General features: G+C 36.1%; 1 protein-coding gene across 1 annotated transcript in view; it reads left to right on the forward strand.

Moving 5' to 3' along the window:
- Positions 1 to 999: 999 nt before the first annotated feature.
- wdr19 (WD repeat domain 19) overlaps positions 1,000 to 21,001 on the forward strand; it is a 30,449-nt gene continuing 10,447 nt past the window's right edge. The window contains exons 1-26 of the mRNA XM_077204278.1: positions 1,000 to 1,094; positions 1,488 to 1,579; positions 1,665 to 1,730; positions 1,895 to 2,020; positions 2,125 to 2,240; positions 2,708 to 2,823; positions 2,931 to 3,011; positions 3,385 to 3,497; positions 5,787 to 5,960; positions 7,110 to 7,180; positions 7,293 to 7,465; positions 9,337 to 9,451; positions 9,862 to 9,968; positions 10,062 to 10,184; positions 11,216 to 11,365; positions 11,651 to 11,798; positions 12,064 to 12,271; positions 12,463 to 12,622; positions 14,577 to 14,687; positions 14,792 to 14,901; positions 16,451 to 16,508; positions 16,891 to 17,037; positions 17,594 to 17,676; positions 17,791 to 17,874; positions 18,409 to 18,555; positions 18,735 to 18,859. Coding sequence (XP_077060393.1) covers positions 1,089 to 1,094; positions 1,488 to 1,579; positions 1,665 to 1,730; positions 1,895 to 2,020; positions 2,125 to 2,240; positions 2,708 to 2,823; positions 2,931 to 3,011; positions 3,385 to 3,497; positions 5,787 to 5,960; positions 7,110 to 7,180; positions 7,293 to 7,465; positions 9,337 to 9,451; positions 9,862 to 9,968; positions 10,062 to 10,184; positions 11,216 to 11,365; positions 11,651 to 11,798; positions 12,064 to 12,271; positions 12,463 to 12,622; positions 14,577 to 14,687; positions 14,792 to 14,901; positions 16,451 to 16,508; positions 16,891 to 17,037; positions 17,594 to 17,676; positions 17,791 to 17,874; positions 18,409 to 18,555; positions 18,735 to 18,859 — 3,010 coding nt within the window. The 5' untranslated portion in view covers positions 1,000 to 1,088. The remainder of the gene's footprint in view (positions 1,095 to 1,487; positions 1,580 to 1,664; positions 1,731 to 1,894; positions 2,021 to 2,124; positions 2,241 to 2,707; positions 2,824 to 2,930; positions 3,012 to 3,384; positions 3,498 to 5,786; positions 5,961 to 7,109; positions 7,181 to 7,292; positions 7,466 to 9,336; positions 9,452 to 9,861; positions 9,969 to 10,061; positions 10,185 to 11,215; positions 11,366 to 11,650; positions 11,799 to 12,063; positions 12,272 to 12,462; positions 12,623 to 14,576; positions 14,688 to 14,791; positions 14,902 to 16,450; positions 16,509 to 16,890; positions 17,038 to 17,593; positions 17,677 to 17,790; positions 17,875 to 18,408; positions 18,556 to 18,734; positions 18,860 to 21,001) is intronic.

A 21,001-nucleotide genomic window follows, 5' to 3' on the forward strand; every position in this document is an offset into this window, starting at 1 on the left:
TAATTGAAGGTGTCAGAATAAACATGGAATGCACATTGGTGTCTTTTGAAGGTCACAGCATATGTACTGTTTAGGAACGACATATAATCAGTAATAATAATAAACAATAAAAATACACAAATAAAGAAAAGCTTAAAATTATGCCAACACTGACATGAACAGGCTGCTCTATAAATATAAATCTGACATTTTTCTTTGAAGAAAATGGTAAACCCTACATTTATGAGGACAAAATATCCCCACCAAGATGGCAATATCTGAAATCATTTTACTTGTATGGGGACATTTTTTGGTGCCCATGAGGAAAACAGCTTATAAATCATACTGTGATGTTGTTTGAAAATGTAAAAATGCTGAAAGTTTTCAACGATGGGTTGGGTTAGTATAAGTGGATAGAATATACAGTTTGTACAGTATAAAAATCATGTCTATGGAAAGTCCCCATAAAAGAAAAAAACATGCGCGCGTGTGAAAAATAAATTAGAAATGAATAATTTTTGGAAGTTACATTCAATACCTGATGATCATGTTAACCAACATGAATTGATAATATTCCAAATAACAGCCTGCACTTTAATAGCGCCTGGCGTTTAGTACAAAGGTCAGTTGCGTTTCCTCTCACTTCCACATGAGGGAGACAGACACCTTTTGATATCTGTCCTGATCATAGACTGTAAAAAAACGTCCTGATACATGATTAAAAATGGAATTCTCATAACAAGAAATAAAGTAACAGTTTGCTGTCTTTAAGATCTGAATTTAAGATTCGGGTCTCAGTCAACATTTTATTGGTTGTACATGGATCGGATATATTTTTTAACATTTTTATTTATTTCGTTTTTATTTAGTATTTATTTTAGTTATTTACTCCTATTACTCCTAATTAAATATAGCTTTCTAATTGTATTACCGTATTTATTAATTAGAACCTTTCTTATTATTTGTTCTACTATTTATTTATTATTCTGCTGTTTTGTAAATCATGTTTTACTGTTTGCTGACTGGCTGTTGCTTAGAGGTTGCTAAGAGAGATCAGGACGCGTCGGAGTGAAGCACCCTGGGAAGTGAAGCGTTTTCAGCAAACAAAAATGAAGGCACGTATGATATTATATATAAAAACACTTGGTTTCCTATTGCATTTAAACTGAATATCGCTATTTGAAGTACACGTGCTTTCGCGAAGATGCTTTTAAAAGCATCATGTATAGCATTAGCACGATGGCTAGTTAGCTCAGCAGCAATGTATTTCACTAGTGAAAGAAAATTAATGTAAATAAAAGTCAACAAGCTGCAAAATACTGATAAACTAAACTTTTTCCTGTCTGGTAATAATATAAATGTTGTCCAAAAAGCAACATGGCATTGGACAGTTATTACATTATCTTCCACGATTGTATGTAGTTTTGTTGTCAGTTTAGCCTGATATTCTATGACTGCCGTTTATTAATGAACTGTATTTATTTGAGACTTGTTTTGTTTCTTTTCAGCGTGTTTTCACGCTGTCAGAAAAGTCCTGGTCTGGATCATGTTTGCAATACAAATGGCAGAAAACAGTAGGAAACTATCTTGCAGCTGCAGGGTGAGTACCCTTTGCTGGTTTATATAGGCAAGAAGTGTTCATCTTTTTGGGCAATGTTTGAGTGAAATATTTTCTATATCCACAGCCCTGACAATTTTGTAAAAATCTTTGATCGACATGGACAGAAGGTCAATGAGTTAAATCTCCCTGGGTAAGTGAGCATTCAGGCATGCTCTGTCTGAGACTCTAATTTAGAGTTTAAAGATATTTTAAGATTTTATGTAATATTGTTTCTTTATAACTATAGAGCAATATTTGCAGGACGGACATTCTCTTCCTGCAGTTGCTCATACCTTCGTGTTTTTGTGTTTACAGGAATTGTCTATCTCTTGACTGGGATAAAGATGGTGATATCTTGGCTGTGATTGCTGAAAAGTCCAGTTCCATTTACTTGTGGGATGCAAATGTTAACAAAACCTCTCAGCTAGACAGTGGTATGAGGTGAGTGATGTGATGAGAAAGGGAATGTGTTAGAGAATAAACTCTCTAAACTGTTTTTCAGCTGTTGTCTTTTTTGGGGGGTTGATATTTTTGGGCTGATACAGAGATCAGATGTCCTTCCTGCTCTGGTCCAAAACTGGGCCACTGTTGGCTGTTGGCACATCTAAAGGAAACCTTCTCATCTACAACCAGCAAACCTCACGCAAGATTCCTGTTCTGGGTAAAATAGAATAAAAAGAAACGCGTGAATATTTCTCATGTCATATATTTATTTCTTCTTTCAGACATGTGTTTTTTATATATTTATATAACTTATTTAAATTTTAATATAATTATATAATATATTAATACTAAATATATATGAATGAAATGGATAAAACAATTCCAAAAGAACGTAAAAGGTTGCCTTTAGCCTAATGTTTTAATTGTTTCTCTGATCCCTATATATATATATATATATTCATGAAATGTGAAGGTTTAAACAAAATACATTTTCAATTTAATAATATATTACAATTTTTAATATGCTTCACATATATTTTGGGCAGACACAAAAAAATATTTGCTGTATGGAATACACTCTGTAAACTCTGGAGTTTAGGTACTCCTTATCAAATATTATGTTTCTCTCCATTCTACTTTTTATTTTGGGTAAAAAAAAAACATACATGCTGTATATTAATGTAGGTAAGCACACAAAGAAAATCACATGTGGCTGTTGGAGCTCTCACAACCTCCTGGCGTTAGGCAGTGAAGACCGCAGCGTAACAATCAGCAACCACGAGGGAGACACCATTCGACAGGCACGTGAGGATCTGTCAGAGCGAGATCCTGTGTTAGCGTATCTGTTGGTGTAGACGTATAGATAGCATAGTTTGAAATGTTGTTTTCCGCTCTTTCTTGCCTTCAGACCTCTGTGAGAGCAGATCCTGCAGATGTTCAGTTCTCAGTGATGAAAACAGATGAGAGATCATCTCCAGGAGAAAGCACTGTATGTTGACATGCTCATTTTACCTGATTTTCTACACTGATCTTTTTACATCAAAAATCTTATATTATGTTATGAGTAATTTCATATCACAGTAAAATCCAGATAACTAATATTAACTATTAAAAAAGATGTATATATATTTTATATAATATATGTTATTTTTATAATTGTAATAATCACAATATGCGATTATACTGTGTATTAATTACTTAATGTAAGGTGCTTTGTCTTTTGGGTATTTTCTCTTTATTTTGAACTTTATGGATGTAAAAAGCTTTCTGGCATTACTATACAAACAGTGAAACTAAACTTTCTTCATCTCTGTATTTTTTTTTTTTAACGTTGTTTCATGAGTCTGAACTTTAACTTGCAGGTGAGTGTGGCTTTGGGTAAGAAGACCCTGTTTCTTTTTAACATTAATGATCCCGATAACCCTATAGAACTGGCCTTCCAGCAGCGCTATGGCAACATCATCTCCTACCGCTGGTACACACACACACACACACACACACACACACACACACACACACACACACACACACACACACACACACACACACACACACACACACACACACACACAGATGTACTTCAGTGTGGGAGTGACTGTTTTAACTCTTTGACCACTGTGCTTAAACAAGACATTTAACCACAGATTTAAGGGCTGAATAAAAAAAAAAGCATCCTGGTTGCCAGTGCCACGCAAAAGTTAACTGCCATTTTAGTTGCTAATAATAATAATACATTTATAATTATTTTTGTGTCTAATTGATTAATCGCATCTAAAATAAAAGTTTATTTAAAGTTTATAAAAAAATATGTGTGTGTGTGTGTGTGTGTGTATATATTATTATATTTATATATATATATATATATGTATATATACATGTGTGTGTGTGTGTGTGTGTGTGTGTGTGTACTGTATACACACACACGCACACATATTTCTACATATATATATATATGCATATATACACAGACATTGGCACACACCCATATATATATACAACCCCAAATCAGAAAAAGTTGGGACATTTTGTAAATGGCATTAAAATCAAGAATCTATGATTTGATAATTCTATTTAAACTTTTTTTAACTGACAAAAGTACAAAGAAAAGTTTTCCAATGTTTTCACTGACCCAACATAATTGTATTTTGTAAATATGAACAAATTTTGATTTTGATGGCTGCAACACAACCCAAAAAAGTTGGGACAGAGACATATTTACCACTGTGTCACTTCACCTTTCCTTTTAATTACACTTTTTAATCATTTGGGAACTGAGGATACTAATTGTTGGAGTTTTGCTAGTAGAATATTTGCCCAATCTTGTCTGATACAAGACAGCCGCTCAACAGTCTGTGGTCATCGTTGCCTGATTCTGCTTTTCATGATGGGTCATACATTTTCCATAAGAGACATATCTGGACTGCAGTAAACAGGCAGGCACATCCCTTCTATGGTGCAGAGTGTCTAGAAACCACTCAGTTTTAGCATGTGCAGAATGAGGCCTGGCATTGTCTTGCTTCCCAGGAAAGATGTCATCTTGATGGCAGTTTATGTCTCTGTACAATCCAAATATATGCCTCCATGTCAATGGTACCTTCACAATAATGCAAGTTACCCATACCGTTTGCAATGATGCACCTCAATACCAGCACAGATGTTTGCTTTTGCACCTGTCGCTGGTGAAAGTCTGGTTGGTCCCTTTCGTCTTTGGGACTTAGAACTCAATGTCCATTTTCTCCCAAAAACAAGCTGAAACATGGACTCATCTGACCACAGCACACATTCCCACTGTCTTCTAGACCATCTGAGATGAGCTCAGGCCCAGAGAACTTGCCGGCATCTCCAAATAGAACTGATGTAAAGCTTTCACCTTGCGTAACGGAGATTCAAGTGGCATTTCTTGATACAGAGTCAGACTGTGTTCAGTGAAAACGGTTTTCCAAATTACTCCTGAGCACATGTGTCTGTATTTAACAGAGTAGCATGATGGTATCTCGTACAATGCCATCTGAGGGCTCAAAGATCATACACATTCAACAGAGGTCTACTGCCTTGCCCAACACAGACTGAGATTTCTCTGGATTCCTTGAATCGTGTGACAATATTATGTATGGAAGATGATAAAAGACATAAATTCTTTGCAATCTTGCATTGAGAAATGTGTTTTTTGTTTATTGTTTGACAATTCTCTCATGATATTTGGCACAAAGTGATGAGCCATGACCCATCTTTGCTTAAAAAGACTGAGACGCACTTTTACACCCAAACACGACACCCTCAACTATTACCAATTCACCTGCTCATTGTGGACTGTTTCAAAATAGTTGGATAATCTTTTCACTTTTATTTTGTCTCTGTCCCAACTTTTTTGGGGTGTGTTGTAGCCATCAAAATCAAAATTTGTTCATATTTACAAAATACAATAATGTTGGTCAGTGAAACCATTGGAAAACTTTTCTTTGTACTTTTGTAAAAATCACAGATTCTAGATTTTAATGCATTTTACGAAATGTCCCAACTTTTTCTGATTTGGGGTTGTATATATAAATACAAAATATATGTGTGTATACACAGTATATAATGTAAACAAACTTTTATGTAAGTTGCAATTAATCGATTTGACAGCACAAAATTATTTATAATGTACCTATCTTAAAGGTTCAAAAAAGTCCACCAAACACAAAGAGAAAAAAACATCACTCAAAACATAATTGCTTATTGTGTTTTTTCATATACTGAACACATATTTCCTTTCTGTCTATAGGTATGGGGATGGCTATATCATGATAGGATTTTCTCATGGTTATTTTGTGGTAATTTCCACACATATCCGTGAGATTGGCCAAGAGTTGTTTCAAGCCCACAATCATAAAGACAGCCTTTCTAGCATCGCCATCTCACAGTCACTAAACAAGGCTGCGTCCTGTGGGGACAACTGGTAAGTGTTTATTAGCATCTGTTGTGAACTTTTACTTCTAAAGTGTTTGAAAACTCAGAAGCCAAGACCAGGAGACTCGGGCGTAATCTTTTAAGGAGGTTTCTTTATTGAGAACACGAGCTGTGCGTTGCTGTAGTCTTCCAAGCTCGTCTCGAGTCTGACTAAGGGAAACGTTCCCTTGCAATTATACATTTATATACATTTAGGGGCAGGGCTTAACATTGTGATGAACAAAGCATGTAAATGAGGTATACAGGTTTAGGAACCTGCCCTATACAGAGTGTTACCAATTCCAATCCAATCAGCATAACTATTCAAACAGTGAAGCTACCAAAGTTTCAGTAATCTGCTTACAATAGAGAGAAACAGGAATAGCCGGCTCGATAGAGAGCAGTAATCTGACAGATACAGAAAACAGGATTTGCCGGACTCTCTTGCTGAAAACTGTTTCACAGCAAATATCATCACCATCATAATCAAATAATTTAGATATACAAAGACGGTGCACTCGTATAACTATGGATGGGAGAAAGTGCAATGCGCTATGTGGCGGAATAAGTCCCGCCTTCTAAATAAAAGAGCCAATCATAAAGTCAGTGAGATGTATACTTATGACTGTGCATTGGCTGGTCCAGCCTGTAAAATGAAGTGTTTTGTCATGATTTGAGTGTTTAGAAACAAATTTTATGAGACAGTTGTTGTCAGATGTCATTGGTGATTTCAAATAAAAAATTTAATCGTAAGCTTGGTGAACAGCTTTAGAGGATTTGATGTTTCCCCATTCAAAGAGATATGAGCTATACTTGCATGACTGAAATAGCTGCCCGAGAATCATTTCAAAGATGCCCGCTGAGTGAAATGACTTACCTTAAAGGGACTTTGCTAGTGTGCACATTACAATAGATATCTGGATAACTGCCATATACCAAATTTCCCCGGTAAGCTGATCGACCGTTTAGGTCAGTTGTCAAAACCAATTTACATATACAAAGTGCTTATAAATAGATTTAAAGGACTGACCTCACCTACAGCTCTCAGACACACACTTCACTGTTTCATCCAATCATGACTGTTTTATCCACAACTCTCATTTAACATGAAATTTTATTTCTGTGCTGTTAAGATAACACTATTGTATCTCTCTGTTAGTATTAAGATACATGACCTGACTGATCTAAAGGAGATGTATGCTATAGTCACGCTGGATGAGGAGACCAAAGGTATAAAATAAATTCTGATGCATATTGATGCCCTGTATATGTGTTAAAAAAAAAGAAAGTGTTCTCTCTGAAGTGTGCATATTCAGTGAACACTCACTCATTTCTTTCTCAGGCCTTGATCAGATGTGTTGGACTGATGATGGGCAGCTGTTAGCAGTGTCTTCTCAGCAAGGCACTTTGCATGTCTTCCTCACCAAGCTTCCCATATTGGGAGACAGCAGTGGCACTAGAATTGCATATCTTACATCCCTGCTGGAGGTTACAGTCGCTAACCAGTTGGAAGGGGTGAGAAGATGATACAAAGACATTTAGACTTATACAAAAAATCTGTTAAATGTGCTCACAAAGCATTACTATAACTATTGATCATCTTTTTCCAAACTCCTAATGCCAAATACTAAACATGCATGTAACCTGTCTTGCATTGTTAGCACTACAAATGTGTATGATACCGCAAATTGTGCAACTTACTGAAAAGAGGTATGCTATTACTTTTCTAAGCAATCAGAATTGCACTTTTTATCGGTATTAGAGCTGCTCAATTCTCAATACATTGAGAATCACTAATTTTTTGTTTAAAATAGAGATCACTATTCTGAATATACAACCAAACAAAATAACATGTAATTAACTTCTGGGTTCTGAAAAGGTTCTGAAAAAAGGTTAATTGCTGCTGTCTATTTAACAAAAATATTTAATTAATCTGAATTAATAATAGTTTTGAATGAAGGATTCATTAAAAACGTCTGCTGCATCCCAATTCGCCTACTTATACTATGCCCTAAAATTATGTACTGTTTTTGTGAAGAAAAAGTACATATTTTTAGGTGTGTATCAGAATCGTAGGCAAGCTTTAGGACATACTACTTCTTCACAATCGCATCTTTAACGGACAGCTCTGTCACTTAGTTATGTGCATCCTGTCACCATTTAAACTGACCTGTCAATCATCTTGTCACAGTTAAAATCTTCCACATTCAATGTAAAATAATATCCTACTGTATCGAAGAGAAATGTAGTAGCACATTGATCTGCCAGTCGTGGGTCTTTCATGCACATACTCTCCTCATGTGTTTGTATAATGATGCATTTAAAAGTTAATGACCAAACTTATCTTCATAAAGGTTCACAATGGTGTTGCAGATGAAATATAATGTGGATAACATTGAATAAACATGAATCCTCATCCAACATGCAATGGGTTGTGAGCAATATTAGCCGACAATTATCAGATTCTAACCGGAAATAGTAAACCATCCGGGTATCTTTGGTATACTCATTTCAACATAAGTACTACATTGTAGTTTTGAATACTATTTAGGATGACTAGTATTCGAATTGAGACACAGCATTCACTTGTTTCATTAAAAGGATAAATCAGCATTTTTGAACTAATCTCTTGAATGAATGTTTCAATGACAAATACTTTTATTTAACATAATAGACATAGCCAAATCGTTGTCATTTATGAATAAATCGCGTGGGTGTTTGAATCAAGATCGCAATCTTTTAACGATTAATTGTCCAGCTCTACCTGGTACATGACGGAAAGGTTGAGAAAATCCCTTCGATTTTTGTTGAAGGAAGGACTTGAACCATATCTAGAGATTAAGGGTGGGTTTCTTTTAATTTGGAACATTAAGCAACCGCCCAGAGCACCCTAGCAACTACCTAGCAACACCCTTAAAGGCCAGTTCACACCAAGATTGATCACTATAAAGATAAGTGTATTAGCGTTCACACCAGTGGACAATATTGTTCTGTTTATTCTAAGCGTGTGTTTGTCTGTCACTTTAAATGCTTGAACTCATTACACCAGGATGGATTCTGATTGACTGTCAATGTTTTTATCAGTCATCAGCTGGATAAAATCGTTAGTGATTCCAATGATATCGTTTTTCTGTGCCGTTATCGTTACAGCTGTGGTGTGAACTCTTCTATTCTTTAATATTGAGAAAGATTTTTAGAACTATATCTTTATCGCTATCTTTATAGTTATTTTCCTTGGTGTGAACGGGCCATTAGAATGACTAACAACTGCATAACAATGCCCTTGCAACCACCCACAACACCCTATTATTTTGTGGTTTTGCCTGAATGTTTTTTCCAGAAAATGTAAAAATAGAGTTCAGAGATGGCATTTTATCTCTTCTTAGGAGTCCCCCGTTGCTGTGTCAGTGGAGGTGGAGCCTAATTTCATAGCTGTGGGACCATATCATGTTGCTGTGGGCATGAATAACAGAGCGTGGTTTTATGCATTAGGAGATGGTGGTAATTGAGAAACAGTATGAATTAACATTTGAGAAGAAAGGAAATATTCTGACTTGTAGCAGTAACTTTCTTTACATCTTAAAGGATTAGTTCACTTCAAAATGAAAGTGATGTCATTGTTTACTCACCACCAAGTTGTTTCAAACCTGTATGAATTTCCTTCTTCTGCTGAACGCAAAGGAAGATATTTTGAATTTCGGTAACCACACAGTTAATGTACCCCATTGATTTCCATAGTATCCTTTTTCCTACTATGGAAGTCAATGGGGTACCGACAGTCTTCAAAATATCTTCCTTTGCGTTCAGCAGAAGAAAGAAATTCATACAGGTTTGAAACAACTTGATGGTGAGTAAACGATGACATCATTTTCATTTTGAAGTGAACTAATCTGTGCATTTGTGTGTTTCAGGTGTGGAGCGTGTAAAAGACACTGAGTATTTAGGGACAGTGGCCAGTATGTGCCTGAACTGTGACTATGCTGCTGCCCTGTTTGAGGGGAAAGTCCAATTGCATGTGGTAAGAAGAAAATCGTGTAAAAAGACATAATTATGAATATATTACTGTCAGATTTTTCTACTTACTTTTTGTTTGAATGTGTGTGTATGAAAGATTGATGGAGATGAGCAGGTTGTTCAGGAGGACAGACAGACGAAACTGTTTCCGGAACCCGATCAGCAATACCGCATCATCAGTCATGCTCTCACCTCTGAGTTTCTGTATTATGGGACTGATGTGAGTCATTCACAAATACATCTTCTTTTTTTCATCCTTACCTCGTTTTATTAAATTGATAGTTGTGGTTCTGAATGCTGTTCGTGTTGGTTTATGCTAATACACTTTATAAAACACATTGTGTAACTTCTTAAAAGCCGATATTTGTGCACATTTCTGTTTTTACAAAAAGAACATGCATGAATGACAAAATAAGGTGCAGACCATGCTTAATGTTAAAAAGAGTTAAGCGCATTAAGCCATGGACATAGACATCATGCGATCCTGAATTCAGTTCTCTTTAGCGGTAATTGTTCTTGAACGGTCAGAGACACATTTCAAAATATGAAATGAATCTTGGTGAGTATTTACATGAACATAGTCGTTATGTCTTAAGTGAACGTAAACAGTTTGGGGAAAGAATCTATATTGTGATTATTAATATAGTAATTATTATTGGTCACACTTTAATATACAGTCCTCTTCCACATGTACATACTATGTACTACTTATAGTAATTACAATAACTGGGTAATAACTAGGTACTAACCCTGACCTTACCCTCTAAGCCCCTTGTAGTGACCTTGTATTGCTCACTACTTTCTTTGGTAAGTACACTGGAAGTACATGTAAGTTCACGTACTGTAAAATAAAGTGGAACCTTATTATTATTAAAAGAATTTGCATTAAAAGATGCATCGAGAATCATTTTATAGTCTAATCAATAACTTCTGAATCGTAATTGAATCGATTAATGAGGCAACTGGAGATTCACTCTATTTAATAATATATTATAGTTGAATTATTTATATAAAATATATTATGTCTTCTAGCAGCAGGATACTTATTAAAATAACTTTTTAATGAAAATGCATGCCCTGAATATTTTGTAGTTTGATAAAAGCAATAAGGCTTGTGAGCCTTGTGAGTAATGTGAGCCCTTCAATGTGACTCTGTTCATTATATAACATGGCCTTTCGTACCTTATTACCTAAATGTGTCTTTCTTTGTGTTTTTTCTGCCTGTGTTTTTGTCTCTCTCTCATTCTGTAGACCGGGTTGATTCAGTGTTTCTATTTTGAGGACTGGCAGAGTGTGACTGAATATCGCCATACAGTGGGTGTACGCAAAGTCTTTCCCGACCCCAATGGGACACGTCTCGTTTTTATTGATGAAAAAAGTGACGGCTTCCTATACTGTCCGGTACACACAAACAAACACGGTTTCCACTCTTAAAAGGGTAGTTCATGCAAAAAAAATAACTTTCTTTTTTTTTTACTCGCCACCATGTTGTTCCGAATCTGTATGACTTTTTTCAGAATATCTTATTTTGTGTTCCGAAAATGAAAGCTAAGTAGGTTTGGAATGATATGAGTGGGAGTAAATGATGACAGAATATTTATTTTTGAGTGAACTATGTCTTTAATGACCAGCAGTATAAAAAAAAATTGAAAAACTTTAAACCAAGTGACATCTGTTTTCCTATAGGTGAATGATTCAGTGTTTGAGATCCCAGACTTCTCTCCTGCCATTAAAGGGGTGTTGTGGGAAAACTGGATCAGCAATAAGGGTGTGTTTGTGGCGTATGAGGAGGACAAAGTCTACACATATGCCTTCCACAAAGACACCATACAGGGTAAAACTAAAAAGCAGAATATTTTTATCATTAATAGGTATGGGAGTTGTAATATTGGTTCCGATTTCATGTAATGATTACGGATATGGATAATGGTTCTGATAGACGTTCTTTTAGTAATTCTTTTGAGGAAGCATGGACAGTGTTAAAACTTTGTTTAAGGTTTAAAATTCTTTTTAAAAAGTTATTTTATCGGGCAATTAAACAGACTACACTGCTTCTGAATTTTCGTTAGTAGCGTGTTTTTGTACATGTTTTTCTCTAGGCTCTAAAGTGATTCTAGTTGGTGCCACCAAGTTGCCCTTTTCCCATAAGCCCTTGCTGTTGCATAATGGGGAGCTGACATGTCAAACCCAAAGTGGGAAGATTAACAGTGTGGTTTTAAACACACATTCATTCCTCAACAACCCACATAGTGACACTAGCAAAGACAAACTCCAGTCATTACTGCAACAGGCCATCATGCTGAAAAGGTAATTTCATGCTACACTAGTTTGATTTGGAAGTTTATTGTGCATTCTTAACTACAGGATATCAAGCCAAAAAATACAAACCGAACTATCTGAAAGCAAGGTTGTTCAATGTATAATTTATCAATGATTGTATCCAGGTTCGCATGATTTCTTCACCAATGTTCTGAACTCTGTAAAATGTTTGTGTGCAGGTTTTCTGATGCGTGGAGTACCTGTAAAGCTCTGAACAAAACCGAGGCGTGGGGTGAGCTGGGCAGGGCATGCCTGCACCACATGGAGGTGGAACTGGCCATTAGAGTATACCGCATGATGGGAAACGTCGGCATGGTCATGTCCCTAGAGGACATCAAGGTGTGATCATGTCACTAGGGCTATTTTACATTAATCCGGATAGATTTGAAAACGGGAGTTTTCGTTTCAAAAACGCTCTCCGTCCACACTAGAGTTTTCAAGTGTTTTCCAAACGTATCTCATCCACACTGAAACGTCGTAAAACGCTTAATTACAGAGAATGCGTAAACCATCATAAAAGCTCACTGAGATGATACAGACAGAACAAGACATAGTCAAGTTCTCATGCAAATCTTCTGACAGGATCATTTTTTTGGGCAAAATATCTCAACATTCACTGATGCGCCCAGGTTGCACTCACTCACCATTATATGTTTGTTCTAAAACTCAATTGCTCTCTGATATGTTTTGCCGCTGGACAGCAAATGCGAGTGAATTTTCTGTCATCTTTGCAGGACTGTGTCACTGTGATATGAAGAGTGTACAAAGCAATATTTTAGCAACTGTGTGAAAGTGAATAGCATATAACAGGCACAATACCGGTATAAACATGAATATCTGGGTTCAATATGTGTCACATAACTAAACTTGCGTCATCGTTTTAAAAATACCTCCGTTTTCACAGTCCAGACTACAACGCGTAAACGGCGTTTTTTAAATATATCCACTGTGGAAAGCGTTTTCAAAAAGCTTTGTTTTTTGTTGCTAAAAACGCCGTCTCAGTGTGGATAGAAGGGAAAAACGGAGAGAAAAACATGCTTTTTCAAACAAAACCTATTAGTGTGGACAAAGCCTAGCTCTGTTCTAAAACATAGTGCACTGCCTCAGTAGGCAGAAGTTTAAAATTAGCATAAAATGGAAATTTATCATATCTATTTTTTTTAAATGCGTGTTATTGAACTTATTGTGAACAATTTATTTTTTCTAATTTTAAATCAGAATGTCATAAACCGATTTTCCGGCGAAACAACAGACTTCTCCTATTATTTTGTATACATAAACCCTCACCCTTTCTTACAATCGACTGCAAGCTCATATTAAGATCTACCTCTATCCAATCAAGTACCCATCCTACTTTTTTTCCCCCGATAATCCGTTTCACTCAGATGTATATGTCACAGTATTGAATAAAAGATATTACACTACTTTCGTTAAATCGTGACTTCATCATATGTGCACTGATTCTTAAAGCTTCCAAAAGCTTGGCATCTCATTTCATTGCCCCCTAAAATAAAAGCCTTGCATGTATTCCATGGAGAATATAATGCCATAATGCACTGTGACAACCAATGTGAAAAAACAATACAAAAGATATGTTTATTATAAATATTTTAAAATGATAACAAAATAATTCATTCAATACTTAGAAGTATTGATACATTTTTTAATAGTGAAAAAAGGGTAACGCTTAACATTAAGGTTTAATTTTTTAATAACTAAATCAGTGGGCATGAACTAACAATGAAAAATACTACTAAATCACTTGTGCTTATTTTAATTTCAGTATTTACTAATACATTATATAAATAAAAATTTGTATCTCTTAATATTATTTAATGAAACTCAGATAAAGAGCTAACAATCAACAGTTGTATTTTTATTAACTAATGTTAATACAATTTTATAAATACAGTAACTCATGTATTGCTCATCGTTAATGTTAGAGAATACTTTAACTAATGGGACCTTACTGTAAAGTTTGACCAATTAATATAAAATTTGTGTGTGCCACGTTTATTTATTGTTATTAATTATTGTGTTGCCTGTATTGAAATAAATGTTGAGTATTCAGTGCACAAGGAGCACTTTTATATGACACATTATAACACTCTAAATCAGGTCTTTTATAAGGTTCTATTTCAGTTAGGATGTTGCCATAGAAGGAAGCACCCCATTCAGGGCAGTAAGCAGTGAGGGAGCTCACTAGGTTTTGGAACGGAGACATTGTGTGTCCGGAGTAAAGACGTTTGAACTATTTTACACACTGTTCATTGTTCATTGACTGTGTCTGCAGGGAATAGAGGATCAAAATTTGCTGGCTGGACATTTGGCCATGTTCTGCAATGACTACAACCGAGCCCAGGACCTGTATCTGACATCTTCGTATCCCATGGCAGCCCTGGAGGTAAAATAGGCATGCACACACACATGCATTTATATGTATGCATCTAACTATGTACGTTTTAGACTTCCCAAGTCACATTGACTACAGTACTGTTGTGTGTGTAGATGAGAAGAGACCTGCAGCATTGGGACAGTGCGTTACAGCTGGCTAAAAGACTGGACCCTGATGAGATCCCATTCATTTCTAAAGAATATGCTATACAGCTGGAGTTTGTGTAAGTCAACTACATTACGTTATTTATATAATATTTAAATATTTACTCATAATGTTAATAAAGTTTTTTGCACAAAAAAACTCCCTACCAAATATTTATGCCGAAAAACAATTGTTTTTAACCCTCATTCTGACCCTCTGTCTGAAATGACCCATTTTTAAGGGGTGGCTCCTTTAAGTTTTGTAAGTAAACGGTCACTGTTATGATTGGCTAACGTCAGTGCATAGGAAACAGTATCAACAAAGTAAGTTCCAATGTTAATGAACACATTATCCATATAAAACCATCATTTACAGACAAAGCACTATGAAACCATTTACTCACGGTTTGTGATGGAGCTGCTGTCAGATCCAATACAGTTGGCTGCTTCATCTTTCAACAAAAGTTTATTTGCAAACTCTCCAACAAAATGGTCTGAACAAACATATAATCCTTCAACGTTATCCTGGGATGCCATTAAAATAAACTATCCACTTATTTTCCGACGCTTGGATCCTTCTGAAGTCTATACAGAAACGCAAACAAGCTGTTTAAATTGGACGTATCAATTCACCAATTCACCAGTCTGTGTCCAATGTAATTTTAAAATAGCCCAGACACATACCTCTATTTTTTATGGTATTGTACTCCAGGTAAGATTTTTTTGTCTGAGGTTACGAATAAATTGTACATTGTTCTTAAGGTTAAAATATCATTATCCCCTTCTCTTTGTTTGTTAGCAGAACTTTCAGAGCTTGACGCTGCCCTGCCCCACATTACATAAAATTAGTCCTTATTTTTTTTTGTGTAAAATAGGTAAAATAATAATAATAAAAAAAATTGGATGCGTCAAACCAAACATTGTTTCAGTCTTCCATTTGTCTGGTTGACAATAATGGGTTCTATTTGCTTTTGACGTGACGCTCGCATCCTATGTAGGCAAATGTCAGCCGTTAAGCAACTGAATGCCAGTGGGCGGGGCCTATGGTGTGATGATATATAACTCATTTTTAAGGTCTTTCTCTGGAGGCAGGCATTTGCAAATGCATTTGCTCGTGTGGCGTCCGAGGTCCCCCAATATCAAAACAAGCTGTTTTTTGAAAGCTATAGCTGGGGCATTTAGAAAATAGGCGCAGCCAAGTCCACCCAAAAGCCTGTCATTCCTAAACGAAAACTCGAAACTTCACAAAAACAGGTGAGAACATGGGACATATGATTCTAAACGAGCATGCAAACTTTTATAGGAATCGGCCCATAGGTGGGGCTATATCTGTTAAAAAGCTTTAAAACCATATTTTCCTCTGTAAAGGCCTTAAAGTGCTTGAACCCCGATAATTGCTGCTCGCAGCTACATTTCCTTTTGGAATTTTCTCTCTGAACACACTACTCGCACTATTTATACTACAAAACAGCATCGAATAGTACGCGAACTGGTGCACACCTATTGACAGGAAGATGAAATTGGTAAAATGCCAACTTGTTTCTGGGTTTTAGCCTACAAAAATATGTGATCCCTAATACAGCACTCTATTGTTGATGTAATGTCTTATGTTTTTGTTTCACCCTCTAGTGGAGATTATGTGAATGCACTGGCTCACTATGAGAAAGGCATAACAGGAAACAACAAAGTAAGTGTCTGCATGTGTGTCAAATGATGTGATCAACCACCTTAAAGGAAATTATCATCTAGAAATGACAAATTTGTTATCATTTACACATTTACAAAGATGTTTGAGTGCCTTTCTTTCATGGAACAGAAAGGTGTGAATATTAATGGTGCATATTTCAATTCAGCGAATGGAGTGATCAAGGGCAGTCAATTTCCAAAAATGGAGTCTTCTGAAGCCATACAATATCTTTTTCAAGAATAAAATTTGAGAATCAATGAAGAGGAGAAGATTTTACATGAATAACAACTCAAAATGACATGATTTAATTCCAAAAATACCTTCTTATGGTGTCTAGAACCATGAGCATAGACAGTAGATCCTGATATGTGTGTGTTTGTAGTTCCAGGATCATGATGAGAGTTGTCTAGCAGGAGTGGCTCGTATGTCCATTAGAATGGGTGACATTCGTAGAGGAGCCAACCAGGCCATCAAACATCCCAGCAGGGCTCTGAAGAAAGACTGTGGAGCCATTCTGGAAAGCATGAAGGTGTGTGTGTGTTCATTTAGCCCAAAGTATACGTCATTTTTGCACAGTTGTACGTATAGCCTTTCAAAGTATACTCCGTTTAAAAAAAAGTATGCTTAAACAGGCGATTGGCGCATGCGCATTACGACAACTTGCACTACTTCCCTTTAGCATCTTTGTAGCCCTAAAACATGTCATGAAGATATTTACACATCTTTATAATCATTTAGGCTAGTAGTTGTAAAAATGCAGGTTCTTTCTATCTTCCTTTCAAAATCGCTCATTTACTTAACCATCCATTGTTGTTGTAGTTTGTACATGTTTCTTTCTCTTCTGTTTATAACATTTTTTCTTTAACTACTTTGTGAATCAATGGCCCTGGGGCACTGTTGTCACTTTGTAGATGAACTAATTTGGTCAAAACAATTCAATACGCATGTTCGAAAAATCGGGCTGCACGCGTACAGTATGCTGATATTCACGTCATGCACACTGTACGAGGACCCTAGCCATGGCATAAAAAGTGAGAGCAGTTAGTGAGAGTTTTCAGATTTTCTTTTTTGCTGAATGTGTGCAGCAATATTCAGAAGCGGCTCAGCTGTATGAGAAAGGCCAGTACTACGACAAAGCTGCCTCCGTCTACGTACGCTGCAAAAACTGGTAATACAACTTCACAATTGTAATTAACAGCGTACATCACTGATTTTAACATTGTGCTAGGGAAAAATACTTGTGATTTGTTACTAATATTGATCTCTAACCTCTTAATGTCAGGGCAAAGGTGGGCGAGCTCCTGCCCCACGTGACATCCCCGAAGATTCACCTGCAGTACGCTAAGGCAAAGGAGGCTGATGGCAAGTATGTACCAAATGCAATGCAGTCCCTCCAACAACGTAAACGATCACTTCATATAATGTATGACTAACAGAGCTCACTTCATACTATTATTTATTTATTTAAAGATTTTTTGCCAAAATGAAGAATACATTTTCCATAATTTTCCCATTTTATTATTTTTTTATATGAATTATCAATTTTCAACCCTGTGACCATTACAATTAGTTTTCATTGTTGTGACTGTTGTGTAGTACATCCTCTTCACATGTGAAATGAGATACAGCACTGTCCATTTTCACAAGAAAATATTTTATTTTGCGGAAAAAAAATTAGTTTTCTGGTTGACTGATAATCTGGCTTTTGGAGTATGGGAAAAAAATTCAGCTCAGCTTATTAAATGGTCCTCTGGGAAGGCATGTTTGTCCTCTGGGGAGGGTTGTTTCCTGGGTGTTTATTCTGGAAAATGTTTCTCCTTATGAATACTACTGTAAAACCACATTCAAGAAACACCAACCGAATTGCCACTTTTTAAATTTTGTGCGTGTGTGTGTTTAGATATAAAGAGGCAGCAATGGCCTATGAAAGTGCACGAGACTGGGACAACGTAATTCGAATCCTACTGGAGAATCTTAACAACCCTGAGGAGGCTGTCCGCATCGTACGTGAAACTCAGTCCATTGAAGGAGCCAAAATGGTAGCCAGGTCAGTAAAGAGAGCAGCCGTGGAAATGAAAAAATTTTTTTCTTTTAAAAAATGAATTCTCAACAAGTGATAAAGATTTTTTTGATAGATTATTAGGATTGAACATGTGCCTTTTATTTCAAGTTCTTTGCTCATCTTGATGTTCTTTTAGTGAAATGAAATGTTCTTTGACTACACAGGTTTTTCCTGCGTTTGAGTGATTACGGCTCAGCGATCCAGTTCCTGGTTTTGTCGCGTTGCAGCGATGAAGCTTTTCAGCTCGCCCAGCAGCACGGGCAGATGGAGGTCTATGCTGACATCATCGGTGAGCTCTCTGATCATCTCATACTTGGGTCATTCCTACAGTACATTATATGTCTTGATAAAATATTAAATTCACATTTTTAAAAGATGGAAATCTTAGTAATTTTCACAATCTTACAATTATGTGAAGATATGGGTTATATCATGTGAATACTTTGGTTTGTAGAAATATTCTAGGTCACTTTTTTCTTTCTCTAAACAAAGACAACATGTTTTCATGAGGATATAGTTTTAATTGGTAATTAATATACAGGTCCTTCTCAAAAAAATAGCATATTGTGATAAAGTTCATTATTTTCCATAATGTAATGATAAAAATTAAACTTTCATATATTTTAGATTCATTGCACACCAACTGAAATATTTCAGGTCTTTTATTGTTTTAATACTGATGATTTTGGCATACAGCTCATGAAAACCCAAAATTCCTATCTCAAAAAATTGGCATATTTCATCCGACCAATAAAAGAAGTGTTTTTAATACTAAAAAAAAGTCTACCTTCAAATAATTATGTTCAGTTATGCACTCAATACTTGGTCGGGAATCCTTTTGCAGAAATGACTGCTTCAATGCGGTGTGGCATGGAGGAAATCAGCCTGTGGCACTGCTGAGGTGTTATGGAGGCCCAGGATGCTTCGATAGCGGCCTTAAGCTCATCCAGAGTGTTGGGTCTTGCGTCTCTCAACTTTCTCTTCACAATATCCCACAGATTCTCTATGGGGTTCAGGTCAGGAGAGTTGGCAGGCCAATTGAGCACAGTAATACCATGGTCAGTAAACCATTTACCAGTGGTTTTGGCACTGTGAGCAGGTGCCAGGTCGTGCTGAAAAATGAAATCTTCATCTCTATAAAGCTTTTCAGCAGATGGAAGCATGAAGTGCTCCAAAATCTCCTGATAGCTAGCTGCATTGACCCTGCCCTTGATAAAACACAGTGCACTAACACCAGCGGCTGACATGGCACCCCAGACCATCACTGACTGTGGGTACTTGACACTGGACTTCAGGCATTTTGGCATTTCCTTCTCACCAGTCTTCCTCCAGACTCTGGCACCTTGATTTCCGAATGACATGCAAAATTTGCTTTCATCCGAAAAAAGTACTTTGAACCACTGAGCAACAGTCCTGGGGCCTCATTTATAAAACTCTGCGTAGGATCCTTACTAAAAGTGTACGTGCGCCGGAAAGCCAAAAATGGCGTACGCAAAAAAATATTCAGACTTATAAAACCGTGCGTACACCAGAACCTGCGCAGAATTCACTTTATAAATCCCAGTTAACGGAAGATTGTGCGCACATGCGTCTCCTCCCCGAAATAACCATATATGAGCTTACAACGCCTAGTTTTACTATGCATATCCTCATCTGCATATCATTTGCATATGATTATTCATCCACGTGATAACATGTTTAACGGTACAAGACATAAGGTAAATATGAAATGCGGATGTGCTCTCACATTAGTTACATTAATAAAAATAATTTAGTAGCCTATCCTTGCCTTGTTTTTGAATAAATAAATCAAACAGTGTAAAATACATTTCGGAGAAAGTTTTTCTCAATCTTTTCCACTGGCCAAAGAGTATTTTTAATTGATTTATGTTTTTAATGGAAACAGATAGACCTTGTTGTGCATTATTTGCACGAAACTATTTCGTAGCAATTATCTCTGTAGTTAAAACATTAAAACACAGCATGCCAGAGGAAAAGTGTTCGAAAGCATTGCATCCACAACAAATATTTCTATTTATTGAATATAATTTTTTTTGTAACTTCTCAGTAATGATTTCATGTAATTTAAGTCTTTAACTCCAATAATCAGCATGGCATATTTAATCTAAATCTTTACAACAGAAGTAAAACAAAGTTTAAATCATTCTTTTATTTATTTAAACTGTTATTGTGAACATGAACTGTATTTATGATTAGTACTTATAAGGAAGATTTATATGGTTTTAGATGCGTTATGCAATGCGTCAGTTTCACTAAACGGCCCAACGCGCTCGCTGGCGCGGACATTTAAGAAGGGATGGATGTTTGCTTCATGTGATAGGCTTGGCAAGTGAAATTATATTTGTATTATCTTTCTGTATATGTATAATTTTTTTAGATTTCCTGTCTAAAAGTGACCAAAAAAACCTTT

The sequence above is a fragment of the Siphateles boraxobius genome, unplaced genomic scaffold, assembly GCF_051911475.1.
Source record: "Siphateles boraxobius isolate OS27281-9 unplaced genomic scaffold, OSU_SipBor_1 119, whole genome shotgun sequence".
Taxonomy (NCBI): Eukaryota; Metazoa; Chordata; class Actinopteri; order Cypriniformes; family Leuciscidae; genus Siphateles; species Siphateles boraxobius.